This window comes from Hippocampus comes, unplaced genomic scaffold, assembly GCF_001891065.2.
Source record: "Hippocampus comes isolate QL1 unplaced genomic scaffold, H_comes_QL1_v1.1 scaffold327, whole genome shotgun sequence".
In the NCBI taxonomy this organism is placed as follows: Eukaryota; Metazoa; Chordata; class Actinopteri; order Syngnathiformes; family Syngnathidae; genus Hippocampus; species Hippocampus comes.
The window spans coordinates 1,474,394-1,493,478 of NW_017806221.1; the positions used below are offsets into that span (position 1 = coordinate 1,474,394).

The 19,085-nt window shown below is 42.3% G+C and overlaps 2 protein-coding genes across 2 annotated transcripts in view; one reads left to right on the forward strand and one right to left on the reverse strand.

Annotated features, from left to right (window-relative positions):
• The first annotated feature begins 1,131 nt into the window (after window positions 1-1,131).
• On the forward strand, window positions 1,132-13,100 carry pop1 (POP1 homolog, ribonuclease P/MRP subunit). The gene is made up of 16 exons (XM_019856306.1): window positions 1,132-1,242; window positions 2,689-2,800; window positions 3,059-3,196; window positions 4,485-4,660; window positions 4,768-5,025; window positions 6,156-6,243; window positions 6,338-6,516; window positions 6,588-6,847; window positions 6,926-7,019; window positions 7,121-7,229; window positions 7,307-7,426; window positions 9,366-9,487; window positions 9,569-9,760; window positions 10,150-10,304; window positions 10,487-10,705; window positions 11,982-13,100. Exons 2-16 carry the CDS (start codon window positions 2,692-2,694, stop codon window positions 12,637-12,639), a joined length of 2,877 nt encoding a protein of 958 aa, XP_019711865.1. The 5' UTR covers window positions 1,132-1,242; window positions 2,689-2,691; the 3' UTR covers window positions 12,640-13,100.
• A 169-nt stretch (window positions 13,101-13,269) lies between these two features.
• Window positions 13,270-19,085, reverse strand: part of nipal2 (NIPA like domain containing 2) — a 21,616-nt gene continuing 15,800 nt past the window's right edge. The window contains exons 5-11 of the mRNA XM_019856307.1: window positions 18,906-19,027; window positions 17,535-17,631; window positions 17,186-17,321; window positions 16,927-17,015; window positions 15,960-16,023; window positions 15,792-15,889; window positions 13,270-14,650 (exon numbers count right to left, since the gene is read on the reverse strand). Coding sequence (XP_019711866.1) covers window positions 14,544-14,650; window positions 15,792-15,889; window positions 15,960-16,023; window positions 16,927-17,015; window positions 17,186-17,321; window positions 17,535-17,631; window positions 18,906-19,027 — 713 coding nt within the window. The 3' untranslated portion in view covers window positions 13,270-14,543. The remainder of the gene's footprint in view (window positions 14,651-15,791; window positions 15,890-15,959; window positions 16,024-16,926; window positions 17,016-17,185; window positions 17,322-17,534; window positions 17,632-18,905; window positions 19,028-19,085) is intronic.

Below are 19,085 nucleotides of genomic sequence, written 5' to 3' on the forward strand. Positions count from 1 at the left end.
AATCTGATTGGAGAAAAAATAAAAAAAATTAAATGCACACGACTGGAAGTTGAATAGCCAAGTAAATGGCTATGAACTGCAGCTGAAGTACAGAAATTAAGTGAACAGAAATTAATATAATTTGATTAAATTTGCAAATGTAGGTCGGTGCTTCTGACAGTGCTCAGGCCAGAAGAGATGGCCTTGCAGACCCTGAATGCACTGTTACAATGGGTAACACCCTCCCTCTGTGATATTAACTTGTTCAGTGAAGTCGCCACACAAAGTGCGAATCAGTTCTTGTTGCTGTTGTGCAAATAGAACAGAAAACTGATGGAAACTAGAAGTAATTAGCAAGTATTAAAACATATTTTCAACTGGAATATTTCATTTATTGAGTTAAGTGTTTCCCTCATTTCTGAGCAGTATAGAGACAAAATTTTAAAGCGATTAACTGTTAGAGAAATCCTTCTCCAAAATAGTGGGTTTTCTATCATTAAACCCATGTTGGAGTAAAAATTCTTTTCACTAGTACAGCACAGTTGGCCACTTGTACTTGGGAATATATTCCGTCATGGAGAAACAGCGTCCTCAAGTGGTTGGAAGGTGCTCTCAGCAATATTGGGAGACTGCTGAAGAGTACGGTCTTCCTGTCCTATAACAATTTAGCTTTTGACATCTTGCATTTTCTACATTTGAATTGATTATGCAGCATTTCAGATACGCGTCAGTTCTTCTGATTTCCCACGCAATTTATACAGATATCGTATCCTGTCGTTGTCTTTCTAGTTGTCTTTACAGTATTATTATTTATCAATGACACCCGCTGGGACGTCGCACGAGTCACGGCAATTTTAGGCCATGGCCTAGATATACATCAGAAGTCCTTCCTTTTCATATTCACTGAACGATTTCGACACAAATGTATATATTAGTGGCAAGGATGTAAAACAATGTTTTTCATACAAAGAGGCTGGTCACGTGGGGAAAAATGTGGACTAAAACATCCGAAAATCAGACTGAAACAATTTACTACTCATAAATATTATATTTAGAAAATATGTTTTATACAATTAAACTGATATTCAGCCACCATTTAAACAATTTAAATGTTCCCAAATATTCTTGCACATATACACTACAACTCCCATGACCACCACATATCCGGAAGCAATTCGCACGTTCTGTGTTTCACACGCTGCCCCGCTAGCTTGTCAAGAGAACAAAACCACATTTGGAGCAGAATTCATCGGGTCCACCCAGGTAAATGTAGCAACATAACACTATTTTCTTACGCGTTTGCTTGAAAGCCTCACAATTGTTTAAGTCTACTTGAAATAACGATGCTGGCTTGGTGGAAATATGTTGTTTTTAAGTTAGCCGGGTGTCGTAGGAAAGAAGGGGACAGTCTAAACTAGGGGTATCTAACTCAACTTTTGTTGGGGGGCCCGCTGGAGAGTTTGGGTGTGTCTGGCCCTAGACTCTAAAAAAGTGTTCATGAAGTAATGTCCGCTCTAATTTTCCGTGCGTCTGAGCATTACCCGAACTTCCAGTGCATTCCTTGGACTCCCATTAGCCATGCGACCAAACCAGTATCATTCACGCCTGTCCAGAACCTGAGATCATAACAAGTTACATGATCTAGGTATGTTCCAAAAAAAGTAAAACCACCTACAGTATATATCCAAATGGATCGTGTCACTGACGGAGAGTGACATGAGTGACGCTTTTCGTCACAATATGTGGGTATAACATTGGTTGCAAAGGTAAAACTAAATTTTGACTAATGTTATGACTGAGGACCGTAAGTGTTGAGATGCTTAACTTGTTAGATAATAATCCCCGAGAGGAATTTTCAGGAAATTGTATCATTTTCTAGTACAGTATTCAAAGTGTGTCGTGCGTCGGTAATGAAAGCAGTTCGGGCTTCCAGAAATCGTGTGAATTGCAAGCACAAGACCATCGACATGCACCTGGTCCTCTCTGTCATCTCCCTGGTACTTTGCATATTCCTGAGCAAGTCAACCGTGGCTGAGTAATGACGTCTGATTTCTTGAGCACCGTTTCTCTGTATATTGAAGACACGACGACTAGAAAAAAAAATAGTCTCCTGTTTTTTCTTGACATTTGCTGTTCTCGTTGCCAACCTTAGTCTTCACAGAAGGTTTTGAATGAGACATGACTGGTACTGGATGAAAAGATGTCTTTTACTTCTACTTTTTTTACATTTTGCCTAAAGCCTTGAACTTTTTGAGCTTTTGCCACATTTCGTGCTTCAAGCATAATGAAATCAAATTGGATTTTTTTTGTAAAGAATCAACATCAAGTGGGACACATCCGCAAAATGGGTACAAAATTCATGCGATAAATTTTTGTTTTCTTTTTTATAGAAAGTGCGGTGTGCGATATTATTTGGCCCCCTCACTGTCAGCCAATTCAGTGCAGAAGTTATCAAAAAAAAGTTTAAAATATCATACAAATTCCATTCCAATTATGATTGAGGTGTCAATTTTTAACCCCCCCCCCCAAAAAAATATATATATATCGAATTCTATATCTTTGTTCAAAGCCTGAAATGTGGCAAAAAGGAAAAAAAAAAGGTTCAATTGAGCCGAATAATCTCGCAAGCCACTGTATGTTTAGTGTTTCAGACTGTTCTGGGATGAGAATGCCCAACATTTAGTGACGAAAAACCTTCTGCTTTTGAAGAAAATGTCTGCAGCTAAAGTCAAAATGCGACAGAAGAAACTGAGAAACCAACCCGCGAGTGTGCAGTGTCTGTCATCGTCTGTTCATGACGAGAGCAGCCCCCATCCCAATGGTAACACTTTGAACTTTTGACGTTTCACAATTAGCACATAATTATTATTGTTTGTCTATTGTTCTTCATGTTTCCCTGAGGCTCACTACATTTTTAGTTGTAACACAAAAATATGATTTAAGTAGTTCTACAGGCAGTCAAACCATTTTCACAACTGAATAGCATTTCAGCTACCATCTCATCTTCAGTATTGTCGTGTCTGTTAGAATGACGATCAAGACATTGTCATTCTTATTCAGTTGTCAATCCGCTGCTCAGGTGGCGGTGGTGATGGTCCATCTGGCAAAGATCCACTTTCACTCAGAAAGAAGAGCTCTCACCAAGAGACTGGGTGGGTCCGTGGGCACCAGAAAAGCGGCGAAGTCTATGCTGACAAGATGCCTCAGTTTATTACTGGTGAAGAAACCTCTCCTCTTGTACTCGAGCACAGTTAATTAATGAAGGGTTAACAATGATATACTGTACATCTTGCTATTAACATGAAAATACTGTCGTCAACTTGCAACTTAGTTGCATTTTGTCAGGGTTTACTGTATTTGAAACTTTGGGTAACTACAGTGAGCCCCCATTTATCGCAGCTTGCGCAGTTCTCCAAATAACAGGCGACGGGTGATTTCTTTAAGCAGTTGATTTCATACTTCAGGTAGTTGAACCAAGCCATGTAATTTCATCTAACAAAAGTCTGCTATCTTAATTCCCAACATATAATGGGAAGTGCCAGAGACGGCCTAATGGAAATCAGGATGGAATGTTTATGTAAACCTTCAATCAACTGTTATTTTAAAACACACAGAGCAGCAACACATGCAAACAGCGTACGGTGGCCGGAATGCAACGCTGACCTGCAACATTTCTGAATGCAGTATTTCACTTTGGATGCAAAGAATAGAGAAGGATGCCCAGATTTAGTCTATCTGCAAAGTAATGCTGCCTTATTGTTGTGAAAGAAAAGTCACATGACCCAACCTTCCAACCAGGTTCGCTGGCAATTTATTTATTTATTTTTTGATTGCAACATTTCGTATCTACATCAAATCTGATTTCAAATATGAGGTTTTGACTTTGGTCATCGATATAATCATACTCACAGACATACATTCCGTGTGTTGCAGCTCCGAAGCAAACAGAGCTGTCGTGTTGGTTTTTAGAATATGCACTTTATTAATTCGTTTCACACTGAAGCGAAAACAGACAGGTCGATGTTGGACTACTCGAGAGGCGTTCAAGGGCTGCCTCCGAAAAAATGTAAATTAATGATCACTTCACTGACGCTCAGAAAAGTGAAAATAATGCAACAAAACAGAAAATCAATTGAATAACATAAACAGTCTCCAACACTTGGGAACAATGACTATGAAAAACCATGGTTTTATATGGAAGAGGCATCCTTTTCTTCTTCCTCACAATTACTGGATGCTACATATCTTCCAGTACGGCCCGGCACGTTGTGATTCAATGTGGTACTTACTACACTGAAGGTGCACGATTCTAAAGTCTACTGTATGCTGTAAAAACCCATTCAAAAACAAAACAAAACGGTGGCTTAAAAATCCACAACATGTGCGAGTTTGTGAGCAATGAGCTGCGATATAGTTGGGGTTCACTGTACACATGAAATGTTTCTTGCATCATTTGAAAAACTATTGTTAAAATTCCTCTCGCCTTTGCAAAATTGCATTCGTAGCTGGAGTTTTTGCCAGGGCCAGGGCAGCAGAGGTAAGTGCCATGCTGAGAGCTGTTACCAAGACAACAGGCAGCTGTCATGTCTTTGGAGCGTTGCCGAGGCACATGAGGAGAAGAGCGATGAGCCACAACACCAAGCGTCTTCCTTGCCGGCTGAGAGAGATGGCCAACAGAATGGTCGTATTCACAAAGCATTTTTTTTCCTTGCTGTTTTCCGTTTCAAACAATCTTCCATACACGCATTACTTTCTGACTTGAGTAACACTTATTTTGGCCCACCGCAGAGAGAGAAATGCCTGCAGGGCGGCGTGAAAAAAAAGGAGCAGGCTAAGAACAAGAGCCGCAAAGCTCGCCGCCGCCACGGAAACATGCTGCTGGAGTTCAACCGACGGCAGAGAAAAAATGTGTGGCTGGAGACACACATTTGGCACGCCAAGCGTTTCCACATGGTCAAAAAGTGGGGCTACTGCCTTGGGGACAGACCCACCTTGAAATGCTACCGCCCCAGCTACAGAGCCATGAGCACTCATTGTCTGCTGCAGGTATGGACCTTCGCACAAAGCAGGAAAGAATGGCCCGTTTTTAGGTCATAAGCAGTGAACGGCCATTTATTGCAGGGGAGACCTTTCAGACCTACCAGTGATGGGTGAAAATCTGCAATATAAAGAGACTACCAAAAAAATAAATCACATGCATTCAATATATTCAAATTTATTCAAACACTCAGTTCCTTCGTGCCCGTTCTCACTTTGTTGCTCTCACCAAATTGGAGACGATTATAGAACATCACTAGAAAGAAAACAAAAAGGCTCTCTCTTGTACAGATCTTCAAAGCTGCAACCCCTGCTTGATTTTAGCCATTTGTCACTCCCAGTTGAAATTTACAATAAAAGCGAAACACAAAATGGAAACGTCTATTTATTAAACCCTGAAGTATAAAGCAATCTAAATAATGAAATCTTAAACTTTATGCTAAAAGAAAGAGAACACCACAGACTAGCTAAGAGAAATTTACATTGATGTTTAACACTTTCATGCACCAGTAATAATAACCTACATCAGTATTGTATTAGTCTTTAGCCATTGAAAAAAAAATAATGGCAGTGGATGGCAACACACATAAGGGTCCATTGTAGTGGTTGATGCACAACTGTGACATTAAGATTAATTAATATAAGAGAAACCAACATGTGAATAGATGTCCACTCTAGTAACCGATGTCCCTGAAAGAGTTAATGCAATTATAAAGCTACAAAAAAAAAAAAAAAAAATTTAAACACTTTGAATAGACAAAGCGGCAATACATAGAAACAGAGCATCCGACAATACAGGCGTATAGTCTCTTTGCTCTGTGGGAACAAAGAACATTAAAACGGCGAAACATTGTACTGTTTTTTTACTGAAGGTGTCTGTGAATTATGCTGCATCTCTTTCGGTATACTTCAGTGCTGTCCAGCATGTTGTGGCTCAACGTAATACTGCACTAAAGGTGCACAACTCTAAATTAGGGCAAGCCTGTATCATGTAAAAACCTATTAAAAAAAAAAAAGGATTGTTTGAAAGTCGTGATGTTGCGAAGTAACAAATCATTACTTGTGATATAGTGGAGGTTTGCCAAGATAAAAATAGATTGATGGTACTGTCTAAAAGAGATTTCTTTTTGTCCAAACAGGACCTGTCGTACTACTGCTGCCTCGAGCTCCAGGGAGAGGAAGACAAGCTCCTTGATTGTCTGTCCCAGCTAACCAGCAAGGAGGCTGGTGAGCGTGTGCACCGCTTCAACCACAAATACAGCGTTTGTTTTGTCATATGGAGCCAGTTCGCAGAGCATGTACTGCTTTTCTCATTCGACAGGCCCGACGTTTGCTCAACGGTTGTGTCTGTCTGGACAAAGACAAGGTAGCTTAGTGTTGTACAGGGCTGGACAGTTCCCCTCACAGCCTTTGGGCTCGGTCACATTCCTCTGGAGACCCCGCACGCCGGGCTCGGTTCACAGACATCTGTGGACCTGGGTTCATCCCACTCTAAAACAGGTAAGATATTTTTTTGTTGTGGCTTTTTCAATGCAACCCTTTTCTTTTACTCACATAGTTTGTGTTTCCAGGATGTCCTTACTGAGTTCCAAAGTGTGTGCCAGTGTCAGTCTGTGGTCCCACCGCATGTGCCATTGGTTATGGATGCAAAGGTCGTCTCCACCACAGATTTGGAACCAAAGCCTGAGAGAAAGCACACGCCTGGAACGAAAAGGAAGCAAAGCGAAAAGGATGCCGGTGGCCCTCTTGCCAAGAAAATCCTGGGTGATGGAACCAGATCACCCGAGACCCCTGTTACCTGGAAATCTAGCTCAACTGGAATATTGATCAAGTTTGTCTCATTTCCAGATGGGGTTCGTTCGAAAAATCTGCAAAAGGTGACATGAATTATTTTGTTTATCTTTTGCAGTGATCTCACAATGGAGATTGTACGATATCGCCTGATTGGACCACAGTCCCATTCAGTGCTGACAGAAGCTTTGGAAGCTGCTACAGACTGCGATGTAAGAGCTGTGAATTTTATCAGCATGGCGGAAAACGGAATCTTTTGTAGGCCAGGCCAGTGACATAGTGTTGCATTTTTTTTTTTTTTTTAAATAATCAGGAATCGATCAAATCACAGCCTTCATGCCTCTGGTGGCCCAATCACTGCAAGGAAGAAAGCAAGATGAAGCTCCATCAGCAGCAAACGGATCTCTTTCACACACTGAAAGGTTTACAATTTCCGACTCGGTGGGAATCGGCCGGTTTGATTGTTTGTCATCTAATCATTGATTTGTAATTCAACCAGGTGTCTACTCAACTGCAGAGCTCCCCCCAGGCATTGTGCTGGGGCTGACAGTTGATGACCCTCGGCTCAGTATACCGCCAAAGAGGGTGAAAGCTTTGTCCTGTGTAAAGGAGGCGCAAGGTAAAATCTGTCCTATGGCAACTCAGATGGTGGAAATACTGGCAGCCAATTGCACTAGAACTAAGAATCTCATTTTCTAGCTACAGTATATTGAGACTTCCTTCGCAAATCGGAGTCTACCACTTGGTAGACCTAAGCCAATCTACCAAAAATAGACCATGTGAATCTCACAATTTAACACTTTTTAGAGGTGTTTAGGTGAGATTTTATTGCTAGGATTTCATCAAAAATCACCCCAGGATCAGTACAACACATGACACACCGTATTTATTGTCTGTCTGAAATTAGCCAGTTTTCAGGGGCTCGAGGCACCATATACTGCTTGCCCAATGGTAGATCTGTGACTACCATGGCTTCTACTTGCAATGTGCAACAAAAATCAAGAGCCCGTTACAACAATAAAAGCATTTTCCCCTCTCGAGGCTGCACTTTAGACAATACACTGTGTATATGGCGCATTACCAAACACAAATACCACAGCATTGACAACTTCACCGAACAATAAATGATGTTGCCCTTATCAAAAGCTAACACTGTTAGCTAATGCTAATCTGCCTCCAACAAAACTCAATGCAGCTCTGCTTACCGTTAGGCTTTAAAATGGTGGCAGAGATGTTTCACCTGTGGGTGATGATCGCGTTTCTGCATCAGAGTATCGCTGCACGATGGTGCATCTGGTTGTTGCTTGAAAGCGAGTTGGAGGCACCATATACTCAGTTTGGCTAGTCATGTCATGACCAGACAAATGAGTGTGTGTGGTGGGCTGCCGTCATGTCAATCAGTTGGGCAGATGTGCAGAATAGCTCCTCACAGACACAACTTCACAACATGGCAGCGAAAGCCCCTATACCACTGAACGGCGAACAATTGATAATATTTCTGAAGGTAGCCGATTTTGCGTTCTCGTCAAGATTGCTAATGTTTACAAAAAGATTGCGAGATGTTTGGCAGACAGTCTGCAACTTTTTTTTTTATTATTATTATTTTTTTTTTTAGTCGCATCTCTTGCGACAAGAAAAGTACATGCAGTGGGCTGAAGAAAATATTGACTGGTACTTGGTTGTTTAATTTCACTTTGGATGGGTTGGCAGGCGCTCCAGATAACCAAGTATTTGTAGAGAAGCGTACGTATGTCCTCCTGAAAGTCTTTTTGGCTCAGTTTCATGAGTCCACCTACATGGGAGGCAAAGAGGTGTTGAGAAGAGCAGGTCCAAATAAGTCTCTGTCCTGACGCCGTTCCACAGAGTGCACCTCTGGTCCTGTGCTCCTGGGGGGCCTCTGCTCAGCCATGCAGATGCTCCAGGTTCGAATCCTGGCAGGGCCCTGCACTCCAAAAACGGCATCAATGACAAATGGCGGCTTATGCTCTGCCTTTTCAAATTGTATTGTCATTGCTTTGAACAGAATGACACACTTTCCATTTCTGTAAATAATAGAAATGTTGCACAGCAGCAAGAAGAGTGTGCCCCAGTTTTCTCCCGAGCTCCGTCACAACCCAGAAATGGATAAGCAGCGTAGAATATGCGCAATCAATACAGGAAGACACTTGGTTTCTTCTTATCTGCTTCAAATGAGTCTCATTATGGAGGAGATGGATTCTCTTGTCGCGAGCATGAAACCAGATAAGATAATTGCCAAGTGAAATGGCTTTCATTTAGAATCCCGTCTTCGCCGATTTCAAAATTCTGGAGGTTCAACTCGTTGAATATTCTGTGTGTTGTCATTAGGAGGTGGGTTAACACAATTATGTATGTATTAGATGAAAAGATTTCATAAATTGGCAGGTTGCCACTCTTAGAAGACGACCAAGCGAAGCGACAAATTTCCGCAGAATGGCACGATATGCAAGAAGCCTCGAGTGACTCTCCCATCTGTTGAAGTGTAGGATTACACAGGGGCATGCTCGTGTGTGTGCGTGTGTGTGTGATGTTTCTTCCAGAGGTGGGTGACGAGAAGAGAAAGGAGCTGTCTTTGCGCGGTGTACCAGAACACTGTTGTGAGAGTTTCCTGTGGGAACAGTCTGTGCGCAACAATGTCACAGAGAATAAAATTTCAGAGCAGGTATCAGAAAATGGGATGTTTTCTTAGTTTGTGTCCAGTCCAGTACTTGATTTTCCTGACTTATGCCTTAACATCTCACAGGACTTGAACCGTATGAGGAGCGAGGTGCTTGTGCCCGGGTCCAGGCTTAGCCCTGTTCCCCTGCAGGGTCGTGTTCCCATCCTTCTGGTTCACCAGCCTGGCAAGCAGGTGGGACATGAGATGAATTCCTGGGGTGCCGGATGGGACCTGTTGCTTCCTAAAGGCTGGGGCATGGCTTTTTGGATCCCACTGGTCAGTACTGGGAGCCACACTTCTCTTTTTTGTGTGTGTGTGTGTGTGTGTGTGTGTGCGTGTGTGTGTGTGTGTGTGTGTTTGTGTGTTTTTTTCCATTTCCCCCTTTTGAGAAGGGGATAGAAAGCCAAGCAAGGAACAACAGTTTGCTTTCTTAAACCTGTTGTTTTTCTTGGGAGCTTAATCCCCCACTTTGATAGCTTTATCAGAATGTTCTTGACTTGGCATGTCCGTATTTCAAGAGTTTTGCTCATTTGGCCTGTGAAAATGTGAAATGTACCTTGAAATGAAAGGCAAACCGGAAGCCCCCGTGCTTTAGTTTGTTTTTCCGTCCCAAAGCCCCAAATGCAGCGCTTACTTTTTCTCTCTTGCCTCTGTCCCTCTGCCAGGTTTACAGAGATGTTCGCATTGGTGGACTAAAAATGAGTCTGACACACTCTCAAAATAAAGGCGTTCCTCACTTCCCCCACGATTACCCCGACTGTCCTGCAGGGGCCCGGTTTCAGGGGGAGCAAGAGTCCGAGCTGCTGGAAAAGTTCAAAAGGTCACTTAAAGAATGAAATTGCAATTTTTCGCCATGTGGATAGTTCCCCGATGTATATGAGCGTGTGGTAATAAAGTGGGATTGTCATCCTCTGCTAGCTGCTGCTCAGCACTCACACTTTGTCTCATAAATTGGGGGATTTGTGGTTTGACTAGGGTTTGACCATTTGCCCTCCATTCTAGACGGCCGCCTGCCAAAAGAACCAATTACATTAAACATGGCTGCCTGGCTCCATTCAGTTGCCCTTGGCAACAGCTGGCTGAGGAGTGGGATGTTATTGGAAGTGAAGGAGGCATCCAGGCTCAAAGCACATCACTGGGTGACATCGCAATGCGGGCCGAGAGAACGTCACATCACCAAGTCCCTGGGACCAAGCAGCAAACACACTTCACTGTCCTGAGGTATTTGGTGTTTTTCATGACAATTTGTTATGTAATGTTCACCCTGGTTCCCGTGTCATGCCGGTCAAACAAGCAAGCTCGGTTTTACTCGAAGTACACAGCGGTTGTCTTTGCTGACATTTATCATGCCACACCTTTGAATCACACCATTGCAGTGTTCATGTGTGAATGTCCCTTGACTCGAATTTAGCTCCGAGACCAACTTAGTGATGAGTTGTGCGTGTGCGTCTCTTTTTATCTGAACATCCTTGTTGACGCAACACATAACACATTCTGACTGTTTCGTATGTGGAAAAGGCTGTTTGAAAAGATGATGCAAAGTTTGCTTCCTATTGTGTTCGAGACCAGAGCAAATTCATTTTGAGGGTTTCTAAAGTGCCAAATGCAATTTCTATTCTGTTGAGGTTTAATATGAACGTACAAGGCATTTCTATGCTTGAATAACTCAGTTTATTAGGTTTGTTGATCGATATAATGCGTTTGGAGTCTTTAGTAATGACATTGCCTTTGGGAAGCATTTACAGTGATGAATGTCTGCCTTCGCACAGACCCTTAAGGGACTCGTTTAACTTTGCATGTTATTTGGATATTTACAAACTCACTGTAATCTAATGAACATGACTTGAACCAATATGGCACACTTTCGTTAATGCTGATTACATGTGCCCATCTCGTGAAGATGTTCTGATAGTCAATGGTGTAAGAAGCTACACGAAGCTCTAACAAGATTAGTGCTGTATCTTATTTCTTTATTCATTTATTTAGAAAGTTGTGCAACCATTTTCTCAGCGACAGTAGAAGTCAAGAGTTTCAGTGGTTGGACAGTTTGGAATTTGACCAAAATTTATTGCGTGCTGGCTCTCACTCTCCATCGATCCTTGCCCATCCCTCCCTTATACAGAGAGAAAAGGTTAGAAAAAAAAAGTAGTTGTTTTCTCTCTGCATGAGGGTTATTTTTGGCCAGCAAAACATCTCATAGCCCTACTTTGCCAGGCACTCCCTTGTTTCAGTGAGCATCTAATGGATTAACATGTTTTTGTTTCTGTTATGCTTCCAAATGCCACCAGATAGAAAGGCAAGAAGGGCATCAGTAATGGCAAAGAGTACAAATGTGACCAATGAACCGGAAACGCACAGAAAAGTGTCTTGCAACAAAATGGTTATCCAGTACAATATGGTTGAAGCGACAATTTGTTTTGGTGATTGTAAAATGCAAAGGATAACAGTTACAACAGAGTGCCCTTTTAAATTTTATTCCGATCATTTTGTTTCCAAGGACCAGGAAGTCATTGAGGCTTCTCTCTAGTTGGTGCGGACCCACTTCGTCTCAAGGTCAGAGGTCGTACTGTGTCAGGGAAATGCCACCTCTGGACCATACAGCAAAGAAATCATTCCTCGCAAGTCATGGGATGAGCTTGGTTTGGGTACGTCTGTCGCTGTTGTTGAAAGGCAAACCAGACCTCCATGCCATGGTGTCCGTGCCAACCGCAGATGACCTCAAGCTGCTGAGCAGAGGAGGGCCTGGCAGTAGCGCCCCTCAGGAGCCACCCCACAGGGATCACTTGAAAAGCACGCTCAAGCGTGGTAAGAAGGGTACCAAGAAAGTGGCTTCTGACACTCCCTCAACCTCCGGACAAATAACCACCACGTCGAATGACCCCCAGCTATCTTGTCCCGCCTCTGATGTTGTTTTGGGAGTGTGGCCAAATCCCTTACCGAGCGTCACCTCTCACTGCTCCCGAGTAACACTCGGATGGGTGACTCAAGCCGACTTCTCCCTGTCGGCAGGCTGTGGGGAGGCTCTGGGCTTTGTGAGTGTCACTGGCCTGGTTCACACACTCATTAGTCAGCCTCTGGAACACAGGGGAACGGTGCTGCTACGCAACCCCATGTCTCTGCAGTACCGCTTTGCGAAAATTAACATCGAAGTTTGAGTGGAACACATGCAGAACTTGCTTGATTTGAGGCCTTTTTTTTTTTCTTCTAGGTTTATGGGGAACGGCTAGACAAGAAAGTTGCATGATACTTTCTTTGTACAATGATCGAACTCAAACCATATGCCATGTTTAATTTGTGCTGTAAAATAAACTGATAAAAAAATATATTTTTTTTACATAAGGCAAATCTACAGAATCAAGAAAATTGGCCTTAACAAAATGAAGACTAAAACCGTTTTCATTTAGTGTATTGAAATACATTTGTTGTCATCCAGTATATGGATTTCTATGGACTCTGTTTTTGATGTAAACATTTGTTGACACTAAAATGCCACTCTCTGGAGATCATTTTTGAATTTAGTTTAAAGAGACCCCCTCTGTAGATGACTGTATGGACGATTACAATATACGTATGGTACAGTATATAGTTTGTTCCTCTCTATTAAAGAAATGAATGGAAAAGCACATGTGGGACCATGATTTGTGATGGAGACTGACCTCTCATATACCGCGGTGTCAGCACAGAATGCTTGGGCAAATGTTGGGATTTGTCATATTCCGTACGTGACAGTTGTAACACAGCAGCCACACAACATAACTGAGCCTCCATGTTTCACAGGATACATATTGGTCTTTCTTGTTTGTATGCTGCTTTTTTTTGGGAGGGGGGGGGCGCCTAGAAACGCAGATATGATGTGACCTGCCAGAAAGTTCCAGTTTACTCATCTATTGTGGGGCTTGTAGGTATGTGTTTTTCAAATTTCAAGTTTGTGTGCCTATTGTTGAGTTTTCCTTTATTTCACCAAAAAGTCACAAAAAAAAAGTACCTACTGTGAGACATGGAGCAGACTTTGTTACGCTCTAGCGTTGCATGGGCACAAGATGTCTTGAATCTGTGCAGGGTACAACAAAGACTATCAAAACATTCTGGGGAAATGTGCTGTCTAGTGTCAGAAAGCTCGGTCTCAGTCGCAGGTCATGGCTCCTCCAACAGGAGAATGACCTCCAAAACACGTCTCGAAAAACGCACTAATGATGAAAGCAGAACATCAGACTCGCAAATCATTGATTGCGGGGACTGCTTCAAAACATTGCGCAACAAAGTAAGGGTACCATCGTTTTAATCCAGGTCAGGTTTTTATCATTCTGTTGGATCATAAACCAATGCCCAACTTTAATTTATTTACAGTAAAATTGTCCTCGATAACACCCCCAAACAGCCCCCAGAAGTGACAGTATTTCAGTTACCACCGTTGTGTTTTCTTTCTTCAGCGATGGGTACCAACAATTTAGCCTACGTGTATCACATCCACCAGTGGGAACAAAAACTTACCACTAACATTATATGACACAACAGAGGCAATTTTGAGAGAAGGCAGACTCCTACTTGAACAGCAAATCTTGTATACCCATCCCATAATGTGTGGGTGGCAGGAGGGAAGTAAGGGTTTGGTTGCCTAGCAACCCTTAACTTTAGATTCAGGTCTTAATGTGGTTTGAGGTTTATTTGAGGTCAAATGTATGTTTTACATATGGTACAAGTTTTCATTAGCGTGTTTAGTCAAACCACAGACAGTGAGACATGCGTTCGACACATAGCACACCTCTTTACATTTTGTTTTGATGTACCAGTCATCGCACATTGATGAACCCTCTTTGTTTCAGTTCTGGGCATAGTTTCTATCTTGACAAGTTGACATCAGGTCACATGAAGTTGCACTATTGGGAGTTGCTAAGTGTGTAATAGCTCCAGGTCACTTGGGAGCAGTGGACTATTGATCTTACTTACAGATAAACCGAGCCCAGAGAATGTCTTCAAACGTGCTGCCCCCTTCACGTTTGGCCCAGCAGGAGGCAAGTGTTGACACACTTGATCATCACATCAACAGATGGAAGGGCTCTTAAGACTCTTCTATTTGGTCACCTGTGTTACACATGAACTTGGCTGCCAGCGATCCATATTTTGGACTTTTGGTCTCAGGCTGCACTCTGTCTGTGCATCTCTTTCCTGCCAACACAAACAGGAGAGCTCATTAGATGTAGCCTCGACTGCAGATGGCAGGGCTACTGCACTCAGCCGTCATAGAAATCGTGGGTCACTTGCAGCTAATGCTCTGCTTACTTAAAAGGGATTATTCACATATGTATGCCATTTGGTCTCGAAATCATTTCATGTACATTTAATAACTTTAAAAATATTTGAAACATAATATAGCTGCCCACCATGTTTACTATACACGTCACTAGATAACTGTCACGTGTGTCAACTTCACTATCATATATATACACACACTATGCCGAATGGAATGAATCGATAGCAGGGGTGCCCAAAACGTTGATTGCCATCGACCAGTACATATCTGTGTGTTATTAATGTTATAGATTTTTTGTTCGTGCAAACTGTACCCTAAATATCCTAATCAGCTTCACTTTCTCATAAATAAATAAAAACAATTTAAAAGTAGGTGACCTTTAACCTACGGTGGTGCAGGATCTGCATCACCGGAAGTTAGCAGTGTGCAATTGCCTCAGCGTCAGGGAGACACTGACTTCCCTTTTCACAAACTCTTGTAACTACTTTGTTTTTCGGTTTCGTTCATGTTAGGGGCCATCAGATCTTCCCTCGGGCAATTAAACTCATCTCCCACCTCCTGCTCGTTAAAAATACTCGGCATGGCGTTGGTTTTTAATGTCACCCGTGTGGCATGTCCCATCTCAAATTGGAAACAACTCCTCTTCTGCTGAAATGGACACTGCACACGCGCGCCCGCCTTTTCTTTCGCACCCCGGAGGCTCACCAAAACATTTTTTTTTTGTACAAATTTTGAAATAACATGCCAGTGTGCACCTTTTTTGCCATTTCTGGTCAACCTCTTGCAATTTTTTGATACGCATTATGGAATTGTTTTTGTTTCTGTCCTCGTTGTTGTCCAATGTGCGTCTGTGGCCCAAGCAGTAAATTACACGTTATGTCTCGTAGCAGTGAGTTGAAAATGTTGCCATAAAAGTGAAAAATATCAACAAAGAGGTATATTTTTCAGCTCTTCTGCGTATTCTAAGCTAAACTTATTAATTACTACCAATTCAGGCTCACATAAACTTAAATCATAAAATTAAAGAAACCTTCATTTAAATGTTGGATGGCTTACCAGGGACCATTTCCATTGCTATAAAGTTGCAATCCTGTTTCTTTGCTTTTGGCCGGTTTCTGGCTATCAGGAAAACTCCCAGAAAAGAAAGCAGACATCTGCAAACAATGTAGAAACGGTTACTCCTTTGTAAGCTAAAATGTGTGATGTTTTACTGAGAATGCTCACCCAAAAAGGAACATGAAAATATTCAGTAATGCCAAGCCTTCAAATTCCTGGTAAAAGATTATCCCTGTAAAACAAAATATCCCATATCAACTCCTAGAGGAACGAGTCTAAAGCTGAGAGGTGGTTGCCAGCCAATCACATGTAGACAAATGACCATTCTCACACATTCACACTTCATGTTCATGGACAATATCTTCAATGAACCTAACATGCGTGTCTTTGGAAGGTGGGTGGAAGTTGGAATTCCAAGTTTCCTGAGCTGAGATTTCACCCTTGAACCCCTTGATCATGAGGTCAATGTGCGAACCACCATTGCACCACACTACCCTCATTTGTGTGATACCGTCCGCCTGTCTCGTTAGGTGTTGAAAAAATGTGTTGAAAATATTTTTGAATGTCAATTCTTTCATTTTATTTGAATTTTACCGGTACTACCATAATAGCAAATATATACAGTATGTATATGCACACACAATTACATTCATTTAATTTGTGTCATGATTCTGTTTGTGACCAACAGGTGGCACTGTAGGGCTCTCCCTGCAGCTGCACACCTGTTGGTCGTTATGTAATTAGCAGTATAAAAGGACTCCCGCCCGACCACTCATGGTCAGGTCGTTGTTTGTGTGTTGCTGTTTGTTGGCTGCTGTCATGTTTGTTTCAGTCATGTTTAGGTCAATATGTTTTGAGCTTCTGCCATGGTTTTTGTTTGTTACTTTGGACTTTGTTTGTTTTGGATTTAGTTTTCTCTGTTTTAATACAATTGGTCAAGTACACCCTGCTCCTCCCTCTTGCCTGCTTTTTGGGGTCCACCACCACCTCGCTACGTGACAATTTGTAAACGCCGACTATTTCTTAAAGCTGTTTGAGATCGCAATTGATTGCACAAATACAATATAATCCTGTGGAGGGCGGTACATAAACGCAGCGACCGGCAGAGTGATGCGCTTGTGATGAACACACCTACCTGCAACAATGGCACTTGCAGTGAAAAACACAAAGTTGATTGGTACCACCTCTGTGGCATCAAACATTTTCATTGCTTGATTGAGGAACCTGTGGATGAGCCCAAGAATTATACTGGACATGTGTAGGGAATCCTCGAAAAAAATAAAGATAAAACACATCGGTGGATTGACGTAATTGTTTTGTAGGATTTATCCGAGTTGTTGTGACCAAGAGAAAAGTTTGAGAAAGGAAATCCCACAAAGAAAGGCAGCACTGACTTGATCTGGAAGGCACAGGAGACCACCATGACGACGAGCATAACGTAGAAGATGGGATAGATGAATTGCAGATCGCCTTTTATCGACTCTGTGATCATTCCCGACACGGCTTTTACTGAGATGACTGTAAGAGAGGCTGCAGAAAGACAATAACACTTTACGAAGATGTCGTTGCACGGCTAATATGAACCTCGCGTGTTTGTGTTGAATATTGAGCACAGACATCTTCTTTGCATCAATGACGAGTGACCATAAATCCATTTTTTGGTAACGAAGCAACGCACTACCCATATTGGTTCAATTCATGATCCCTGCGCCCTCAATCAAGCAAGTGTGCACATGTCCATACCAAGCAGTGCCACCAGCAGCATCACAATGACGATTTTCTTCATATTCTTCTTCTTGTACAGAAAGAGCAGGATGCAAAAGGCGATGACCTCTATCATCTATTGAGAAAGGAGAGTGGGGGGGGGGATTAATTTATGCAGTGCATTTTCTCAAACTTCACACAGAAAATGAAAGTTCCAATTGCTTTCCATCTTTCCCTGACCACCTTACCTCTATGACAAAGAGCGGCACGCTTTAATTGAAACAAATCTCCATGACTGTGGGGGGCTGGGCGAATGAATTGCTGTTTTTGAATGAGAAGAGCTGTGTCCTTGTGAAGCCAATAGCTTTCAGCTGTTCAAGGGCTGCGAGAAAACACCACAAGGTGGTGAAAAATGGAGTATAAGAGGGGAATACAAAAGTGGGGTGTGGAAAAAGGGCAACCTGACCTTTAGATCAATCCAAACCACCCCTATGCCTCTGGGTGTGTGTGTGTGTGTGTGTGTGTGTCTGTATTCATTGCAGGATTTTTTTCAATGCAGTTCATTTCGGCTTCAATCAGTATGACACTAATTTCTGAAACATTTCCTTGCATATTTCCTTGCATCAGTTAAGCAAAGCGGAGCAGATTCGAGTGAATTAGAATCATGTGGTGCTGGCTGAATAATGCTGCTTTTGCTACACAGGGCACACACACCCAGCACCGACTGAAATACGTGGAGCGCTGCTTGCTTTTATGTTTTACGGCATATTCTTGGCCTGCTTTGAAGAACTACGTGCATGTAAATAGATTGTCCCGCAGGAATAAAAGGAGAATTTGGAATGTAAATGGAGATTTGGCAGGGTAGAATTGATCTGTGTCTGTTAAGAGGATGAGATAGACGGTTGCTTGTGTCAGAAGCGCATTCATCCCTATGGTAACAGCTACAGTGTGTTTACGACATCCATGCCTAAGGTTGAACTGGGAAGACCGCCGTGCGAGTGTGAATGGCTTGCATCCATCCATCCATTTTCTCTCCCGCTTGTCCTTGTCATTCGGGTCGCAGGTAATGGATGTGTAGATCAACACGTATCAGGTGTGTTTTTATCCTTTACTGTACCTTTTAGAAGGCGGGCAGAAAAGATAGAGACTCAAAAAGCTACTGTGTACATATGCCAGTAATAACAGGTCAGAATCTCTCTTATGTATGTTCAACTTCAAAATCACAATAATGATTGGTTATTCATATTCCATATACCAATACAAATTGGCCTTCCCATTTTTTTTTCTGAATGCAGGATAAAATGACTGGCATCAACACTGTGGATTCAATCATGAAAGTAGAACTCCTTTTACACGTTCTTATAAGATTGCATTATATATATATATATATATATGGAAAAGGTTACATACAAGGTATAGCAGGAAGTGCCAGCTGATGACACAGAACTGGACCAGATGGGCTGTAATGTGAGTGGACGTGTGGGGGGCAAAGGTCACCAAGACGTAGGTTCCTGTTATTGCCAGCGTGCCACCTAAAGACAGAGACAAGCTGACAGCTTGACAGCCTTCAACCCCCCCAGGCAACCCCCC

Excerpts from the sequence above, each read along its gene's own strand:
- pop1 (XM_019856306.1), top strand. The coding sequence starts at position 2,692 with ATGTCTGCAGCTAAAGTCAAAATGCGACAGAAGAAACTGAGAAACCAA. Across the intron at positions 2,801-3,058 it reads GAGCAGCCCCCATCCCAATG|GTGGCGGTGGTGATGGTCCA; the intron begins GTAACACTTTGA and ends TCCGCTGCTCAG. Across the intron at positions 9,488-9,568 it reads AGAATAAAATTTCAGAGCAG|GACTTGAACCGTATGAGGAG; the intron begins GTATCAGAAAAT and ends AACATCTCACAG.